This window comes from Triticum aestivum, chromosome 4D (genome assembly GCF_018294505.1).
Source record: "Triticum aestivum cultivar Chinese Spring chromosome 4D, IWGSC CS RefSeq v2.1, whole genome shotgun sequence".
NCBI lineage: Eukaryota > Viridiplantae > Streptophyta > Magnoliopsida > Poales > Poaceae > Triticum > Triticum aestivum.
This window is the reverse complement of record NC_057805.1, coordinates 422,372,520-422,389,127: the sequence shown is the minus strand read 5'-3', so window position 1 is coordinate 422,389,127 and position 16,608 is coordinate 422,372,520. Positions and strand designations below refer to the sequence as shown.

At 45.1% G+C, this 16,608-nt stretch overlaps 1 protein-coding gene across 1 annotated transcript; it reads right to left on the bottom strand.

Annotated features, from left to right (window-relative positions):
• Positions 1–1,933: 1,933 nt before the first annotated feature.
• LOC123098318 (alpha-L-fucosidase 2) lies at positions 1,934–15,280 on the bottom strand. Its single transcript, XM_044520283.1, has 10 exons — positions 14,930–15,280; positions 13,502–13,647; positions 12,491–13,422; positions 11,156–11,288; positions 5,105–5,263; positions 4,346–4,570; positions 4,053–4,154; positions 3,829–3,964; positions 2,730–2,925; positions 1,934–2,503 (listed from the first exon to the last, which is right to left on the bottom strand). The coding sequence occupies exons 1-10, from the start codon at positions 15,165–15,167 to the stop codon at positions 2,197–2,199; spliced, it is 2,574 nt and encodes an 857-aa protein (XP_044376218.1). The 5' UTR covers positions 15,168–15,280; the 3' UTR covers positions 1,934–2,196.
• Positions 15,281–16,608: the final 1,328 nt, after the last annotated feature.

The window sequence follows — 16,608 nt, the reverse complement described above, 5'->3', positions numbered from 1 at the left end:
GGTTGGACCAGAAAACCATCGTACGCAGAGCTGTTTCGATACTGATAATCGTAGATGTCACCAACTATGAAATCAACACAGTCAGCAACTATGAAATCAACACAACTCTAGAACGGGAGGAGAGAGAGTATTAGAGAGCTGAAATCTCCTCCACGGACAAGACATATGCCCGTGCACTATTTGTGTAAGTGCGATATGATGGTCTGTCGGAAAAGATTACCCTTTTTTGAAGATAGGGATATATAATGAATTATGATTTGGTTAGGTACAATTATAAATGCCTAACATATTAGTAGGTATGGCATGTAGATTTGATTAATATGATTGGTCTAGATGCAATAACTATATAGATTTAACGATTACAATCTATTTAATTAGGTGCAATTATGATGACCTAAGGGCATCTCATGGGAGACCTGTAAACACACCGGTATATGTCTGGCTGGACACATTTGTTCACTTTTGTAATTCAATGGGGACTTCTATCAGTCCACGAAGCTGTCCGGACGTCAAATTTTGGTATTTTGGAAACAAAAATAGGGAAGCTTTGCCGGAGTTCGGACATGCAATTGACCAATCACATGCATGGTCCCTCTCTTCTCTCATCCTCACATGCATGATCCCCTCTCTTCTCTCTTCTTCCAACCCACAAATATTCCACCACATGCATGGTCCCCATCTACTTTTTCTCCTCTTAGCCCGATACTTTGCAATTAGCATTGGATTGCTCTCTCCTGTATCATGTCTGCGGACCACATCCGGACATAAAACCGGAAAGGCCGGAGAAATTTACAGGTCGGTGTTGGAGATGCCCTAATGGTGTGATATTGCTGCATTAAGCTTAGTTGATTGTGTGTTTTAGTGCCTTTAAGTTTTGCAAGTTATGTCGGGAGAAGCTGCGAGGACCGGTTCAGCAAGGAGAAAAGTAGACAAGAAAAAACCACTATGCGGCATGCCAACTGGACCTGACAACTGGGACCCGCCGGTCAAAATGCTCACAAAATTTTAAACAGGGTAAACTGTGACAAACCATTTTCTAAATGGGGTAAATAGACGAAATCTCGCTAAATGGGATAATTAGCGTAAAAAATGTTAAAATACGGGGTAAAACTCGGAATTCACTGTATATGAGCATGGTAGGCATGCATGTATAGACCCCTCTCCTTTCCCTGTCTGAGAACCTCGTATGTAGCAAGAGGAGTGGAGCCTCGTTTGTTTTGATTTTCTTTTCCTTAGGTTTTATTTTCCTGGTGGCATCGATGAGGTGGTCGCGGTGATGCCATATTGGAATAAAGTCACTCCGACCCCTCCCTACATCGATGATGTCCAATCCGGCGTCGACGAAGGGCCTGTGAGAACTTGTCTCGCCAAATATGTTTGCTCTCTTCGGATCTTGGTAGTTGGTATGTCTATCAAGGAGAGCACTTGGCTGGCTACTTGTGCGGCGATTTCGACATCTTCTTTCATGTTGTTATGCTGCATGGTTCGGTTTCTCCTACTCTCTAGTCTGGTGGCGATGAATTGCAAGCCTGTTCTGCATTGGGTGACACTCCAACCAATGATTCTTCAATGATTTTTAAATCTCATATCAAGCGGCGAGTGCCTATTGCAGACTTTAAACTCTGGTAGGGTGTTTGTAACCGTCTCTTTCCTGTACTGTTGGTTCATTGCAATTTTTAATCTCCACGGGCAGCGCACAATTGGAGGAAGAATAAGGCTAGGCACTACAGAGAGAAGAGGAGTGAGTGCTAGATTTGAATGATAACTGGGTTGGTAAATTCAAAATACGGAGTGCAAAGCGACTACATCGGGCAAGTTCACCATATGGTTCTTTTAGGACTTCATGCAGGCAACGAACATGCGCCCGTTATTTATTTGAAAAGAAAAGAACCCAAGAAAACTTCAGCGGAATAATAAAGAAGTTTAATCGGCGCAAGGTTTAATGAGATGGCTCCATTATTGTTCACACTGAGAATTTAGTACCATTATTGTTCTCACTGAGAATTCAGTAAATTTTGTCACACCAGATTGTGCCTTAGGATAGCTCCATTATTGTTCTCACCGAGAATCCAGTAAATTTTGTCACAACAGGCTGTGCCTTAGGATATCTCCATTATTGTTCTCACCGAGAATTCAGTAAACTTTGTTGCAACAGATAATGCCTTCAGATTTTGCAGAACCAGCACACGTACATTCTCACAGTAGCCAAGTCTTCAAGCACTTCAACTCCGAGTTGAACCTGTAAACTTGGCCTGGGGAGGCACTGATCATGGCAGAGCGATCGCCGTAGTGGATCCTCGCAAGCGAGTTCCCGCTGCTGCCAGACCATACAAGAGCTTCATGGAGGGTACCTTCTTCCCAGCAGATGTTGACCGTCATCCCGCCTCGGGCCCTCAGACCTTTAACGCTCCCGTGGGGCCACTTGTCGCGGGGCAGAGCAGGGAGCAGGTACAGATCACCCCCGGTGCTCTGCACAAGCATTTCACACAATGCAGCTGGGAATCTGCAAGAGAATACACCCATTGTGATGTTTGCGAATCGATCGTGCAATTAAGTAGCACGGTCACTATTGTTACACCTCTTTTAAGTGGTTAACAGTTGACAGCTTAGAGTCATCACCGAGGTTATGCCTACTGGCTGCAACTTTGTGTCTCGCAATTCAACAAATCATACTATGGTAAACAGGTTGGATTGAAATGATTGATTAGGCTGAAGATGATCTGGTTTACCCAAAATTTGCATCGATTTGGAATGGTGGAAGCGCCGTGAACAAATTGCTGTATAGACCTCCTCTATTGTCAGGCTTGTCATTCGGATCTCTCAAAGTGATTAGCTGTAGAATCATTTTGTATGCATGCTCACTGTTGTGAAGATGAGCCCACAGGGCCATCTTCCATGAAGTAGACCACCCAGGGCCTTCATCACCTAAACAATAGAAAAAAACTCAGTGCCAAGCAGCAAAGACAGAGAAAGTGTGGTTACAGACAGTCCTTGCCATAAACTGAAAGGTGACAGATAAATTTGACATTCTTAACAGTGCCATGCAATTGTTGAAAATATAAATATGCGGTACTTTTCAGATCAAACTGAAAGGTGACATAAAAGAATATAACAACTGGTCATGCAAGCAAACTGCATAAGAAAAAATCAACTTAATAATACCACTAGACTGTTCGCCATTTGAAAGAAAATGACCATGGAAAAATAAGATCAGCAACCTTTGTAAGAAGTATACAAAATTCTGACACAAACAACACTGAATTATCCTCTTGGGACATGGTAACTGCTTATTTCAATTTTACATGAGAACAACAGTGGTCGATCCAGTCCCATTAAACCTTGCTATCCTTCTACTACGAAATTGTTGAGCACCCCCGTTTCAAAAACAAAATAAATTTTTTGAGCACCCAAGCTGATGCTGGTGTGCATAAGTGTATAGCTAACATCTGTTTTAAGAAGTTCTTAAGTTGCTGTGGGTTGTTTGTATTTTTGCTCTACTGAAACAATTGTGTTTATACATATACTGCTTTTGATGAATGCAGTTACAGTATGTCACTGAATGGCCTTCCTCCTTTATTCTTCTGTGCTATATGTCCATTCCTCTTATCTTCAACAGTTAACCCTCAAAATCTAAAAAATGCTGAGATCAGCAAAAAGGAGCTCGTGCAAGATCGAGTAACCGTCATGTGAAGGAATCTCGGGAGGTCATCATCTAACAATAAGCTCTCTGAGATCATAATTTCTTTTGAAACAAACCCAAACTAAAGACTGATAACTTCAAATAAGGATCAAATTATAATACTGCCCTTCTGATATGCAAAAAGGTACCTCTTTTATAAAGAGTATTGGCAACAGCTTTGCAGAGGTCAGGTGTTTGCTCCAGTGTCATGGTATGTCCAGGATAAAGACCAAACAGATGAGATACATGCCTGTGATGAGGTTCGGGATCCTTAAAATCTTGTGCCTGTGCATAAAAAAACAAGTATTATGAAACTGAACAGACCAACTGAAATCACTTTGAGAGATAAAAAAAATAAAAAGTATATACATACCCATTCCATGATTGTACCATCTCTACCAATTTTTATTGGTGGGAGCCTCGGTAGTGCCGCTTTTATCCTCTGAACCACATCAGTGCTGGATTTTCCTAAAATCTGATAACACACGTATGAATACTTCAAACACATAAACATTCAAATAAATACATGCTAGAATGACAAGACTTAACTATAACTCTACTATAACGTTTTAAATCTGCATGCTTCATTCATAGTATCACCAAAGTATCTGCATATTCAATGAAACCTGTCTCTTTCAACAACAGTAAATAGAAATGAAGACTTACATCAGCAGACAAAAGAACAGCTGAGAATACTTCTCTAATAATTGACATGTCCATAGTTGTTGAATAGCTCACAGATGCGTCCTTGCCATCCGGAGCAGTAAAATAATGCTCTGGGGAAGTAGAAGGATTGGTCTCCAGATAGCCTTCTTGGCCTTCAATCAACCAGGACAACAGAAAGGAGGCAGATCCTTCCAAAAGTGGATACGCTGTTCTCTCCAAAAATTCCTGCAAAAAAAGAACAGAATATCACATCTGATGTAACTTGATCTTGTCTAGATCACATTTATGTCTCTCCAATCTCCAGAAGATGAGCTTGCACTTTGCGGCAAAGCTATCAGTATGGATTTCACCATATATTCAACATCCTCTAAGACATTATCCATCAATCAGAACACATGAAAAAGGTAGATGAACCAACAATCTATTCAACAGGATAGTTAAACACTATTGGCCAGTCATTGCTACTAAACATCATTATCTTTTAGTACAGTTAACCAGTTTGTCTAATCCAAATTTGTTAGTGCTTGCCTTATCACTCATATTTGGTTTAAGCCTACCTTTTACCACCAATTCTTCAAATAAGATAGTGTAATCACATAAACATAAAGGGAGATTAGGCTCCAACATAAGCAAGCGGCGACAGTAATTCTCATATCTGCCTATGACGTATGATCACAATCTGTGCTTAAAGGTGATACAAGAAAGTAATGCATACAAGTACTGCATGGCATTGCATTCCATGCCCATGTCATCACTCACTCTGTCCATCGTAAAACTGTAGTGTTCCCACAGGTGTGTAGCAAGCCATGGCCCACCCATTGGCCATAGAGCAAATGAAGGATCACCATAATCCGGTGATGTTTTTGCCCACAAGTCTGTGACTTGGTGACTAACCCAGCCATTAGCTTCGTAATTCACCTGTAAAGAAAACATATCATTACCCCCAAAAGTTCCCATGAAATACAAGGTGCCAAACTATGCTATAAATCCATTTAGAACATGTAAACTGAATAAAATAAAATCTAGTAATATGTTTACACACAAACCATTAAATAGAGTTGTCCAAATAGTTCCTCAAGAAGATGCACAAAGTTGCAATTCTTTATCCTTGAGTGATCAAGGGCAAGTGCCTCTCGAACTTCAAATTTTGTATTCACATTTACGTTGCCGCGTTAACAGTAAATACTCAATAGTCGATACTCAGTGACACTAAGAATGAACTGAGGAAAGACCCTATTGTTGGATAATGAGCAACTGGTGTTCACTAAGGGCCAAAGGCCATTACATATACATGTGTGGTAAAGTGCAGGAAACCCCTTATACAATGGGGATATACCGAAAAGGGACTATACACATCTAACACCCCCCCTCAAACTCATGGTGGATCAACAACACTGAGTTTGGAGAGAAAAAAGTGGTGCTGCGCTCGAGTCTGTGCCTTCGTGAAGAAGTCCGCCAACTGTAACTCAGAGGGCACATAGTGAAGAGCGAGAGTCTGATCCTGCACAGCAGCACGCATAAAGTGGGCATCCACACCGATGTGCTTGGTGAGCTCATGCTTCACCGGATCACGCGCAATACTGATAGCACTGGTACTGTCTGACAGTAAGGGAGTCGAGGTAGGAGCAGACACACCAAAATCCTCAAGTAACCACCGTAACCAGATCACCTCAGCCGTCAACATAGCCATGGCTCGCAACTCAGCCTTTGTACTCGAGCGAGAAACAACAATCTGTTTCTTTGTCTTCCAAGCAATAAGAGAGCCACCAAGAAAGACACAGTAAGCAGACAGTGAGCGTCGATCAGAGGGATCACTAGCCCAGGTAGCATCAGAGTAGGCCTGGAGCTCAAGAGAGCTGGAGCGGGGAAAGAAAAGGCGATGAGAGATCGTGCCACGAAGATATCGTAGAACACGGAGGAGATGACTATAGTGGACAGAGGTGGGGGCGGAAACAAACTGACTCAGGATGTGGACATGATAGGAGATGTCAGGACGCGTAACAGCAAGATAGAGAAGGCTGCCAACGAGGTGACGATAGCGAGTGGGATTAGGAAGAGGGTCACCATCAAAAGCACGAAGCTGAACGTTGAGCTCCATAGGAGTCACAACAGTGCGCTCATTACCGAGAGCAGCGCGAGCAAGAAGATCCTGAATATATTTTTCCTGGGAGATGTAGATGTTGAGGAGATCTCAATCCCAAGAAAATAGCGAAGTGGACCAAGATCAATCATGAGGAACTGGTTGCGAAGGCGAGCCTTAACAAAGGCAATGTAGTCAGAGTCGTCACTAGTGATGATCATGTCATCAACATAGAGAAGGAGAAGAGTCCGACCACGAGGAGACGTGTGAACAAACAACGCGGGATCATGATCACTGGGCAAGAAACCAGCGGCAGTGACCACAGAGGCGAAGCGCTCGAACCAGGCACGAGGGGCCTGTTTAAGACCATAGAGGGAGCGGCGAAGTCTACAGACCATACCATCAGGAGCATAGTACCCCGGTGGTGGCTGCATATAAACCTCCTCACGCAACTCGCCATTGAGAAAGGCGTTCTGGACATCAAGTTGAGAGATAGACCAATGACGAACAGAAGCCACAACAAGGAGAGTGCGGATAGTGGTCATGTGGGCCACATGAGCGAACGTCTCATCATAATCGCGTCCCTGCTCCTGCTGAAAACCACGGGCCACATGATGAGCTTTGTAGCGCTCAAGAGAACCATCAGAACGAGTCTTAATCTTGTAGACCCACTTGCAGGTGATGGGACGAACACCGGAAGGGAGGGAAACCAGATCCCATGTGCCAGAGCGCTCAAGGGCAGCAAGCTCTTCAGCCATCGCAAGCTGCCATTCAGGCTGAGTCATGGCGGTCCGATAGGAAGTGGGCTCAGCAATAACAGAGAGACCGTACGGATCAGGAGAATAGCGATGAGGCGGGGGGCGAGGCCGAGCACGGAGGTTATGAACCGGGGGAGGCGTAGAGGGAGGTGCACCAGAGGTGGAAGGCGCGTCAGGGGAAACATCCTCAGTACAAGGGCGACGAGTATAGTGGAGAGGAAACGGGGGGAGAGGGCGACGGACTGGAGATGATGGTGGAGAGGTGGAGGAGGAGGATGGGGAAGATGGTGTCGGTGGTGAATGAGAATGAATGAGAGGTGCCGGAGGAAGAGGTGACACATGAAGCACATAGCAGGGTGTATCGGGAAGAAGAAGAAAAGAAATATCGTCCACAGAGAAACTCGAGGAAGAAGGACGTGGGTAGTAAGAACGAGACTTGTCAAGTCAAATCATGCGAGATGCGCAAGCGACGACCAACAGGATCCCAACAACGATAGCCCTTGTGCTCATCACTGTAGCCAAGGAAAACACACTCAACCGACTGAGCAGTCAGTTTGGTGCGTTCTTGGGGGGCAAGAAGGACATAGCACACACATCCAAACATACGAAGAGCTGAGTAGTCAGGAGAACGACCAGTGAGACACTCCATAGGAATACCACCCTGCAGGGCAGTCGATGGCTGAATGTTGATGAGATAGGTGGATGCAGAAACAGCCTCAGCCCAAAAATGGGGTGGAAGGGAAGCAGCAATCATCAGCGCACGAGCCCTCTCAAGCAAATGACGATGCTTACGTTCTGCAATGCCATTCTGAGCATGAGCACCAGGACACGAGAACTGGGCAAGAGTACCCTGTTCTGCGAGGAAACCACGCAACAGCTGGGAGATAAACTCGCCAGCGGGCGTGGAAAACTCGGTGTGAACCATGGCAGCAAATCGTTTGTATATAGAGAGAACCTCGCTACGAGATTTCATGAAGTAAAGCCAAGTGTAGCGAGAGAAATCATCAATAAACAAAACATAGTAGCGATGACCACCTTTTGAATCAAAGGGAGCAGGACCCCAGACATCAGAATGAACTAAGTTAAATGGACGCTGAGATACCGACTCGCTGGTAGGATAAGGTAACTGGGTTTGTTTGCCAAGTCTACAACCATTACAATGTAAAGAAACATCTCCAGATACAGACCCTAAGAGGCCCTGACGCACTAAGGATGACAAGCGAGAGCCACAGATGTGACCAAGGCGATGATGCCACTGCTAGAAGGACGCAGACGAGGAGGCAGCAAGAGCATGAGAGCTGGCAGAAATGGTGGCAGCAGAAGGAACACAAAGCCACTCAACCTCCCAAAGGCCCTCTGACTCACGGCGCCGGGGGCCAGCACCAACCAAAACCTTGGTGCGACGATCCTGAATGGAGCAAGAGTCGGTATCAAGAATGACACGACAACCAGAATTAGTAAGTTGGGCAGCGGAAAAAAGATTCATGGTAAGGCGAGGAACATGTGAAACACTAGGAATAGAAAAGGACGGAGCGGAAAGAATACCACGACTAGAAACAGGAAGAGATGTGCCATCGGCAGTAAGAACATTAATAGGAGAATCAAGAGGGCGAAGAGAAGACAACACTGAAGAATCAGAGGACATATGAAAGGAAGCTCCAGAGTCCAGAACCCACGAAGATGTACCTGACGGTGTAGATGCCGGCGGTGATGAAGTGGTGGAAGCAGTCACAGCAGCAGCAGAACCCGTTGATGAAGAACCGGAGGAAGCCAGAAGGCGCTTGAGCCGCACAATGTCCTGGTCAGTGAGTGACGGAGTCCCACTAAAAGGAGAGCGCCTCTGGTCTCGCTGCTTCTGGCGACAATCAGACTCTGGGTGACCTGGCTTGGAGCAGTAGCCACAGAAGGTGTCACGGCGCGAACGACCCTTCTCAGCATAAGGAGGGCGACCCACCCCCCTGAAGGTGTGGGCAGGAGCGCTGGAGCTGGGAGACGAGCAGATGACACAGGAGCGCGGGCAGCCAACACTAAAGGAACCGCAAGCAACCCAGCAGAACGAAGGCGGGTCTCCTCAGCACGAAGCTCAGCAAGGACCTCCGAGATAGGAACACGACCACGAGCAAGCAAGTGAGCACAACGAGGCTCAAACTCGGAGCGGAGGCGAGATAAGAACTCATGGACACGCTGAAACTCCATGTCGGACCGCATAGTCTCGCAGCAGCGACAGGATCCACAAACAACTATCCGAAGAGAGTCAAGCTGGTGCTAGATGACAGAGCTCTGCGTGTAGAACTCATCAACAGAAGAGTCACCCTGCTGAAGAGCATGCTCCTGACGCACCACAGATAAGTAGAGAGCATCACCAGAGGGCTGATAGCGCTGACAGAGATAAGACCACATCGCTGCAACGGTGCCTAGGCCCATGAACTCCGAAGCAAACTGAGGGAGGACACTCGCAGTGAGAACAGCAGCAGCACGAGCATCATCATTGCACCACTGAGTATAAGCAGACAAATCATCTCGATAGACAGAAAGAGCATCTGAATAAGCATACATCTGGTGATCATAAGCATCAACTGCAGCATCATCAAGAGCCTTGGCTTCATCCCGATCAGCCTGAGAAGCATCAGCAGCAAGAACCGGCGGCACCGGCGGGATAGGAGCCACGGGAGCCACGGGGCATGGTGGACAGGGGACCTCGCCAGAGAGAACACCCCACAGAAGAAGACCGCGCATATGGATACGCATGAAGCCCGCAAACTCAGCATAGTTGGTGCCATCAAATATCACTGAGCATCGAGGAACAACCACATAGCCCGAAAATGACATACTGAGATATCCCCTTTTTATCACTCTCTTTGTTTTTTTTGTTGGAAGTCAACGAAGAGAGATATATCTAGATCGAGCAGAGCACGCGTGAGGCAGGGACTCGCTCGATGCAGCCAGCCGAGCAGGCAGGCGGGCGAACGAGAACAACGCGGCCCGACGCGAGAGGAGGAGCAACGCACGGCTCCCGGACGGGATCCGGCAGAGGAGGCGCGCCCGAGGCCGGCAGGTGCTCGCTCAAGTGGGGGAAGGAGCGGCGCTGCCTTGGCGCGGGCCGAGATGCGCCAAACAGGGGGGACGAGGCCGAATGGGACAGCCGGGGGCGGCGGATCCGGACGGGACGGGTGCAGCGGTGGCGGCCTGAACAGCAGCAGGTGGCGGCGGCCTGATCAGCAGCAGGCGGCGGCGGCTTGAGGCAAGCTGAGGCAGGCAGGAATCGAGCCGGAGCGGCCGGAATCGAACAGAAGCGGCCGGAGACAAGGTAGGCTAGGAGGGGGGAGCACGAAGTTGCAGCGTGCAGGAGAGCGAGGGTAACCTAGCATCTGATACCATGTTGGATAATGAGCAACTAGTGTTCACTGAGGGCCAAAGGCCATTACATATACATGTGTGGTAAAGTGCAGGAAACCCCTTATACAATGGGGATATACCGAAAAGGGACTATACACATCTAACACCTATCATCTAGATATATTTATAATGTCGTGGAGCAAGTGTTGTCGTGGTACTGTAGCATACACTATCATGTGGAAATCAGATATTTGAATAACTAATTGCCTTGTTAGATTGGTCTGTTTTCATCCTCACGCAGTAGTGACTGTCGACAGAACGACCTTTGTATTGCTATTGGGCCAAAGGGACAGATTATAGACATGTACATATGCAATCAAAATCCTATAGAAAGAAGAAACTGCACAGCTAACTATTGCCCCTTATGCAAATTGGCAGATCCCAGGCTTCTAGTAGCATCACTGCTACTTCTTCGTTGTCAGGCCTCAGTGATGCTGCTAGGAGTAGGATCCAAGGCTATGGGCCATGGCCACAAGAAATAGTATTCATAAAAGTTCAATTCACTAGAAAGTAGAAAGATATGTTGGAACACTCACGAAAGTTTCCAGAGACGCTCTTTTATGAAAGTAGACTTACTTTTGCCGTCTTAGCCCCATTGACCGAAAGGGATCCAATGAAGTCGAATAGTGGGTCTTGGCATTCACTAAGGTTGCAAGGAAGTGACGGCCAGTAATTCATTTGTAGATTTATATTTGGATGGGGAGCTGTACTGGAAAGCGAAAGGAATGTCATATTGTTATCAAACTTGGACTGCCAGAAAATAGTGTAAATAGGACTATCATTAATATAATCTCAAATAACTTACATTACAAACACTAAGGTATTTACTGCAGTAAATTCAGCATTAATTTGCTACAAATGGCAAGAGAATCAGTATTACCCACAACAAAATTTACTTGAATAAAAGATGGATAACCCTTTTAATAGATCAATTGTTTAGAATGCACCAGAAATTAAGGAAATATATACTAAATTATCATCTTCCCAAAAATTCAAGTTTCATTTTTTGACATCATAAAAAAAATTCAAGTTACATTCTTTATATAAAGAATCCCTAAACCTATATTTGAGAAACTAATGCAGGGAATTTAAAATTTTTGTGGCTTTCTTCATATGTATTCAGTGTTTTGTCATGCAGTGTCAATCCATGTGCCTAATATAACACGAAAATAATGGGAATATGAGCGTTAATCAATACGGTTCTTTGGTAACTGATTATCCAATGTGTTTAAGGGAATGAGCATGCCTGTATGTATTAACATCAACTGGATACACAAAATGTTGGCCTCAATTACTTCGGTGTCTTTCATTCGATTTTTTTTTACTTCGGTGTCTTTGCATCGAAAAGGCCAAATGTGTGTTGCTTTTGCAAGTAACAGGATGACAATGTGTGTACACAAGAATCCTTAATTAATCTACAGAAAAATGAATACAGCTTTAAACCTTAAAACTGAAGCCAAAGGCCAGTCTCTTCAGTTCAAAAGAAAAGACTAGTCTTAACTTGTAAACTGTGCAAATTAGATAAACTTCTACATGATAGTTTTAAAACATATTAAGAGAAAGGGCCACTTGTCATGTTTTCCACTTATATTTTTCTCATTTTGATGCAGAACAGCTAAGGATTGTCATGAGACTTTTCAAACTTCTAAAATTTATTGCTTGCCATAGCAAAAATGGTCATGTAACACCCAGACTGCATGCAAGGACAATCCATTTCACTGAGTTGGTCGTCTGTGACCCCATTAGGATGATATTTAAATGACGTATGCTCTGACTACACAAGTTCTACAAAGTGTGACCCAGACGAACAGTTGCAGCCGTTTTCTTATTCAATAGTCTAAAAAATAATACCCCAAGATATATAGCTGGCATAAACAACAAAACAAGACAAGATATGTTGTAAAAACATACCCCCATGGTGCATTAGTCTCGTTGTTCCATATTCCTTGCAAATTGGAAACCTGAGTTCCAGGCCTCGAACAAGAAATGAGTAGATAGCGCCCAAACTGAAACAGAAGTTCTACCAGAGAAGGATCTTCATCATGTCTAAAACTTATAATTCTGTCTACAGTAGGCTTCTCTGAATTATTAAGCTCTTTTAACCTTGAACCATCAACCATCTGTACAGTGCAATCAGATACCGCAGTATCCTGAGAGATATTCTCAGGTAAGTGAGCCAAAGTGCTACCTCCAAGTACATCATTAGAGCCTCGTGAAAGTTGCAAGGACACGCGCTGGAAAAGACTTTGGTAATCATCCATGTGATAAGCTTTTAGCTGTGCATATGACATGCTCCTAGCCATAGTTAATGTTGTGAATGCTGATGTCACTGGATCAAGTGTCGATTCAGAAGGCTTGACAAATGGCCCTTCAAATGAGGTTGCAGCTGCAAGGAGCAAAACTGCTGAGTCGGCACCATCAAGTTTCAGCATCTTATCATTTAATACTTGCACTTGGCCATTGGCACCACTCATCAGCAGGTAGAGAATAGCACAAAATTTCATTCCCGGAGGATGATCAGATGCATTGTCATCTCCCGCGGGCCTTTCTCCTGGGCAGCTGCCCTCCATGATTATTTCATTTGCATCTGTTACACGAATCCGGTGATCTAGTGGTGTTGCTAAAGATACTGTACAGGAGACAGCTCCTGGTTTGTTTGCAGAGATTTTAGACGCAATTACTTGATGTGGATTTGAGGAGAAGTGTTCCCTTGAGTACACTACTTCCCCAACACTGTATGTGACATTAACTGTTGCAGATTCCAAATCAAGGTATCTTTTATAATTTGTATACTTGATATGCTCACCAAAGGCAAGATCAATATCACCGAGAGGCTGGTAATACTACAGTTAAAACATAAGCAATGTTTCAACATCGATTTAGCAGCACAACTCTTCCATCAACCTAAAATAAAATGTGTACCTGCGCCTTGTCATCAGACAGGCCATAAGCAACAGCTGTAGCTTCAGGATACAGTCCCTTATCAACAAGGCTCCTTACTTCAGAAAGAACAGTAGGTGCTTGGGGGTTTGTATAATTACCAGGTCCGCCTGTCCATAATGTATCATCTGCATCCACAGTTTTGATATGAAGCAATAAACTCTACAAAAATAAACAGATAGGTAATACTCCGTATTCAAGAAAGCCAATATGAGTGAAGGTGTATGTGAAATAGTGAAAGGTGTACATGAGTGGGGAAAGGATACAAAAAAAGAGTGATATTATTCACTTATAGGGAAACAGTAACAGAATAATGAAAAACAAGCCTCCTATTTTCACGTCATCTATTCAGAAAAGTGGTACAAAATCATCTCATTGTGCTTTTGGAGAACACATGCAAGATCAATAAGTATGATCCCTATCATTTTCATTTAAAAAGTGTAAAGATGAATCCTGGCATGAAGGATCTGCAAAACCATGCACACATTCCGACAGCGCACTCCAGACTTCAAAATCATACTACTTTCAGTAAAAGTGCTAACTATGACGATGATTCAAATAAAAAATTATCCACATCCGCTGTTTTTTTTTTCATTTTATTTTGATATGCATGCACCTATTCAGCTCAAACATGTGTATTAGTCTATCAGAACCTCCCAGTATCCACCAGACCACCAGCGACGTAATGTGAAAAGGATTAGAATTTATCAAGATGTCTTACATTGAACACAACGCAAAAGATAGATACGTGGCCAATTGACATCTCCATCTACGGGTTGATAGAATGCTTGTGTTGGACGCGCTCTCACCATCGATTTCCCCTCATCTAACAACACACAGAAACAACCATGCTCTAACGATAATGCTTCTCTCTCCATTCGTTCGCTAAATTTCTTCCCATTTTGTGCTACCGGTTGTGTGCGCGTTGTGTGCAGCGTGAACCTTGTTGAACATTGTTGGACCTTGGCTCTCGTGGTTGCTTTATATATAAAGCAGGGCGAAAGCCTTTTTCGGTAATTTCTCCCCATTAAATTCCAGCCATTTTGCTTTCTGCCTCGAGTGTGCTCTCACCGATGGCATGAGCATGGCCGCGCATGGGAGGAGGTAATATGAGCAGGAAAAGTTGTGCGGGTTGCCACTGCAGTGACACCCATAATTTATTCCAAAAAGTGAACACATTTGTTTTAAAATCGAAAATTCAAGATGTCATAGTTCTAAAATCGAGGTTCTAAATCATCATCTGTTAAGAGCATTTTGATCGCTGTGGTGTTTCTGGGTAAATTTGATTCCCGAGCTGGAACGAGAGCGCTTCCCGACCAAAAACCCCAATATTTGAACTAAAATTGGTGATATTATAGCAGAGCAATCAAGCCTTCAGAAGAGGGGGGAATCTCGGGGTCTGTCAATTACGGTTGAGCTGGAGCTTCTCGGAGGTGACGCCGCCCCAGACAATGGCGCTGAGACGACCGTTCCCGATCGGCGCCGAATCGGTGAAGTGCCTCGCTGGGGACCCGAACACCACCTTCAGAGGCCGCGCCTCCTCCACCGGCCACTCCGCCGCCGCAGCCGCAGCTTCCGCTTCCTGCGGTCGACGCACCCAGATCCACTCGCCGCCGGCGTCCCAGTCGCTGCGGCCATCGCCGTCCATGGAGAAACAGCTAGCCCAGGAGGAGCGAGGACTGAGAGTAGCAAGTTGTGCAGCTGCAAGCAAGCGGTCACAGGATAGGTGACGCGGACCGCGGATCTTTGTAGTGCGACATCAATCATCGTCGAGTAAATGCAACCCTACCGCGGATCTGGTAGTGTCGTAGAGTAAGTAAGGGCAACAATTCCAATGTGGTTGACAGCGAGAGAGTACCATTCAGTCATGATAAAATAAGATAACTTCAACGCGGTTGATAGCGAGAGTCTACCATCCAACCATATAATGATGTATCCAACCATATAATGATGTAAAGACAACTCCAACGCAGTTGACAGCGAGAGCCGACCATCCAACCACACGCATCAAATATTTGCACTAGTTCAAATGAACAATTTAAAAAGACGGACAAAATTCATGTAAACTGAACAATGTTTTTAGAATTTTGATATATTTACAATCAAAAGAAGCAAATTAACAAAGTTCAACTACCGAATAAAATTAAACTAAAACTAAACTAAACTAAGCAAAGTATGAAAGGTGACGTTTTAGGCATGGCCTCCTAAACCGTTGATATCTTCGTCTTCGTCCCTTTCGTCAACATCGTCGTCCTACCAACGGCGGAAGGAATCCCGATGTAGTTGCTTGGCTACCTCTATCTAGCGCCCCGCCGGGCAACGTCCTCCTGGCGGCGACAGTCGACCCGTGGACACGCTCTTGATATTGCCATTGTCGGCGAAGGCACGAGACGCGCTCAGACTCCTTCATCCCAACTTTGAGGAGTTGATCACTAGTCTGGCGCCGACGGTGGGCGGATGTCTGCGTGGTGGTCCTGGACTGATCCTCGGCCCAGGGCAACGGGAGGTCCCGGCCAGTGCGGACTTAGTCCGGCTCCATGTCGGACGCAGCAAATGCCGTTCACGGGGCGCCTGCTCGGATGCCGCCCTCGGCTACTATCATAGTGCGCGGTTGCGCGACGGATCCTCCTTGATGTTGCGTCCGATTTGGATGTCACGGTTGTGTGGCGGCTAGTGCAGCGCCAAATCGCAGTCGCGGAGCGGCAATGCAAACAACAACTCTATTTTGCGTCGCGAATTCGTCGTCCGTGCGCGTAGCTAATACGTCTCCAACGTAACTATAATTTTTTATTGTTCCATGCTATTATATTATCTGTTTTGGATGTTTTATATGCATTAATATGCTATTTTATACTCCCTCCGTCCGAAAAAGCTTGTCCTTCATATGGATGTATCTAGCACCAAGTTAGTGCTAGATACATCCATTTGAGGAACAAGCTTGAGACAAGCTTTTCCGGACGGAGGGAGTATTATTTTTGGGACTAACCTATTAACCTAGAGCCCAGTGCCAGTTCCTGTTTTTTCCTTGGTTTTGAGTTTCGCAGAAAAGGAATACCAAACGGAGTCCAAACAGAATGAAACGTACGCGA

What these genes read in the sequence shown, in the direction of transcription:
- LOC123098318 (XM_044520283.1), bottom strand. Translation starts at nt 15,167, where the DNA reads ATGGACGGCGATGGCCGCAGCGACTGGGACGCCGGCGGCGAGTGGATC. An exon ending in CTGTTCTTTTGTCTGCTGAT is followed by an intron (nt 4,155 to 4,345) that starts GTAAGTCTTCAT and finishes GTGTGTTATCAG; the next exon opens with ATTTTAGGAAAATCCAGCAC. An exon ending in CAATACTCTTTATAAAAGAG is followed by an intron (nt 2,926 to 3,828) that starts GTACCTTTTTGC and finishes TCTATTGTTTAG; the next exon opens with GTGATGAAGGCCCTGGGTGG.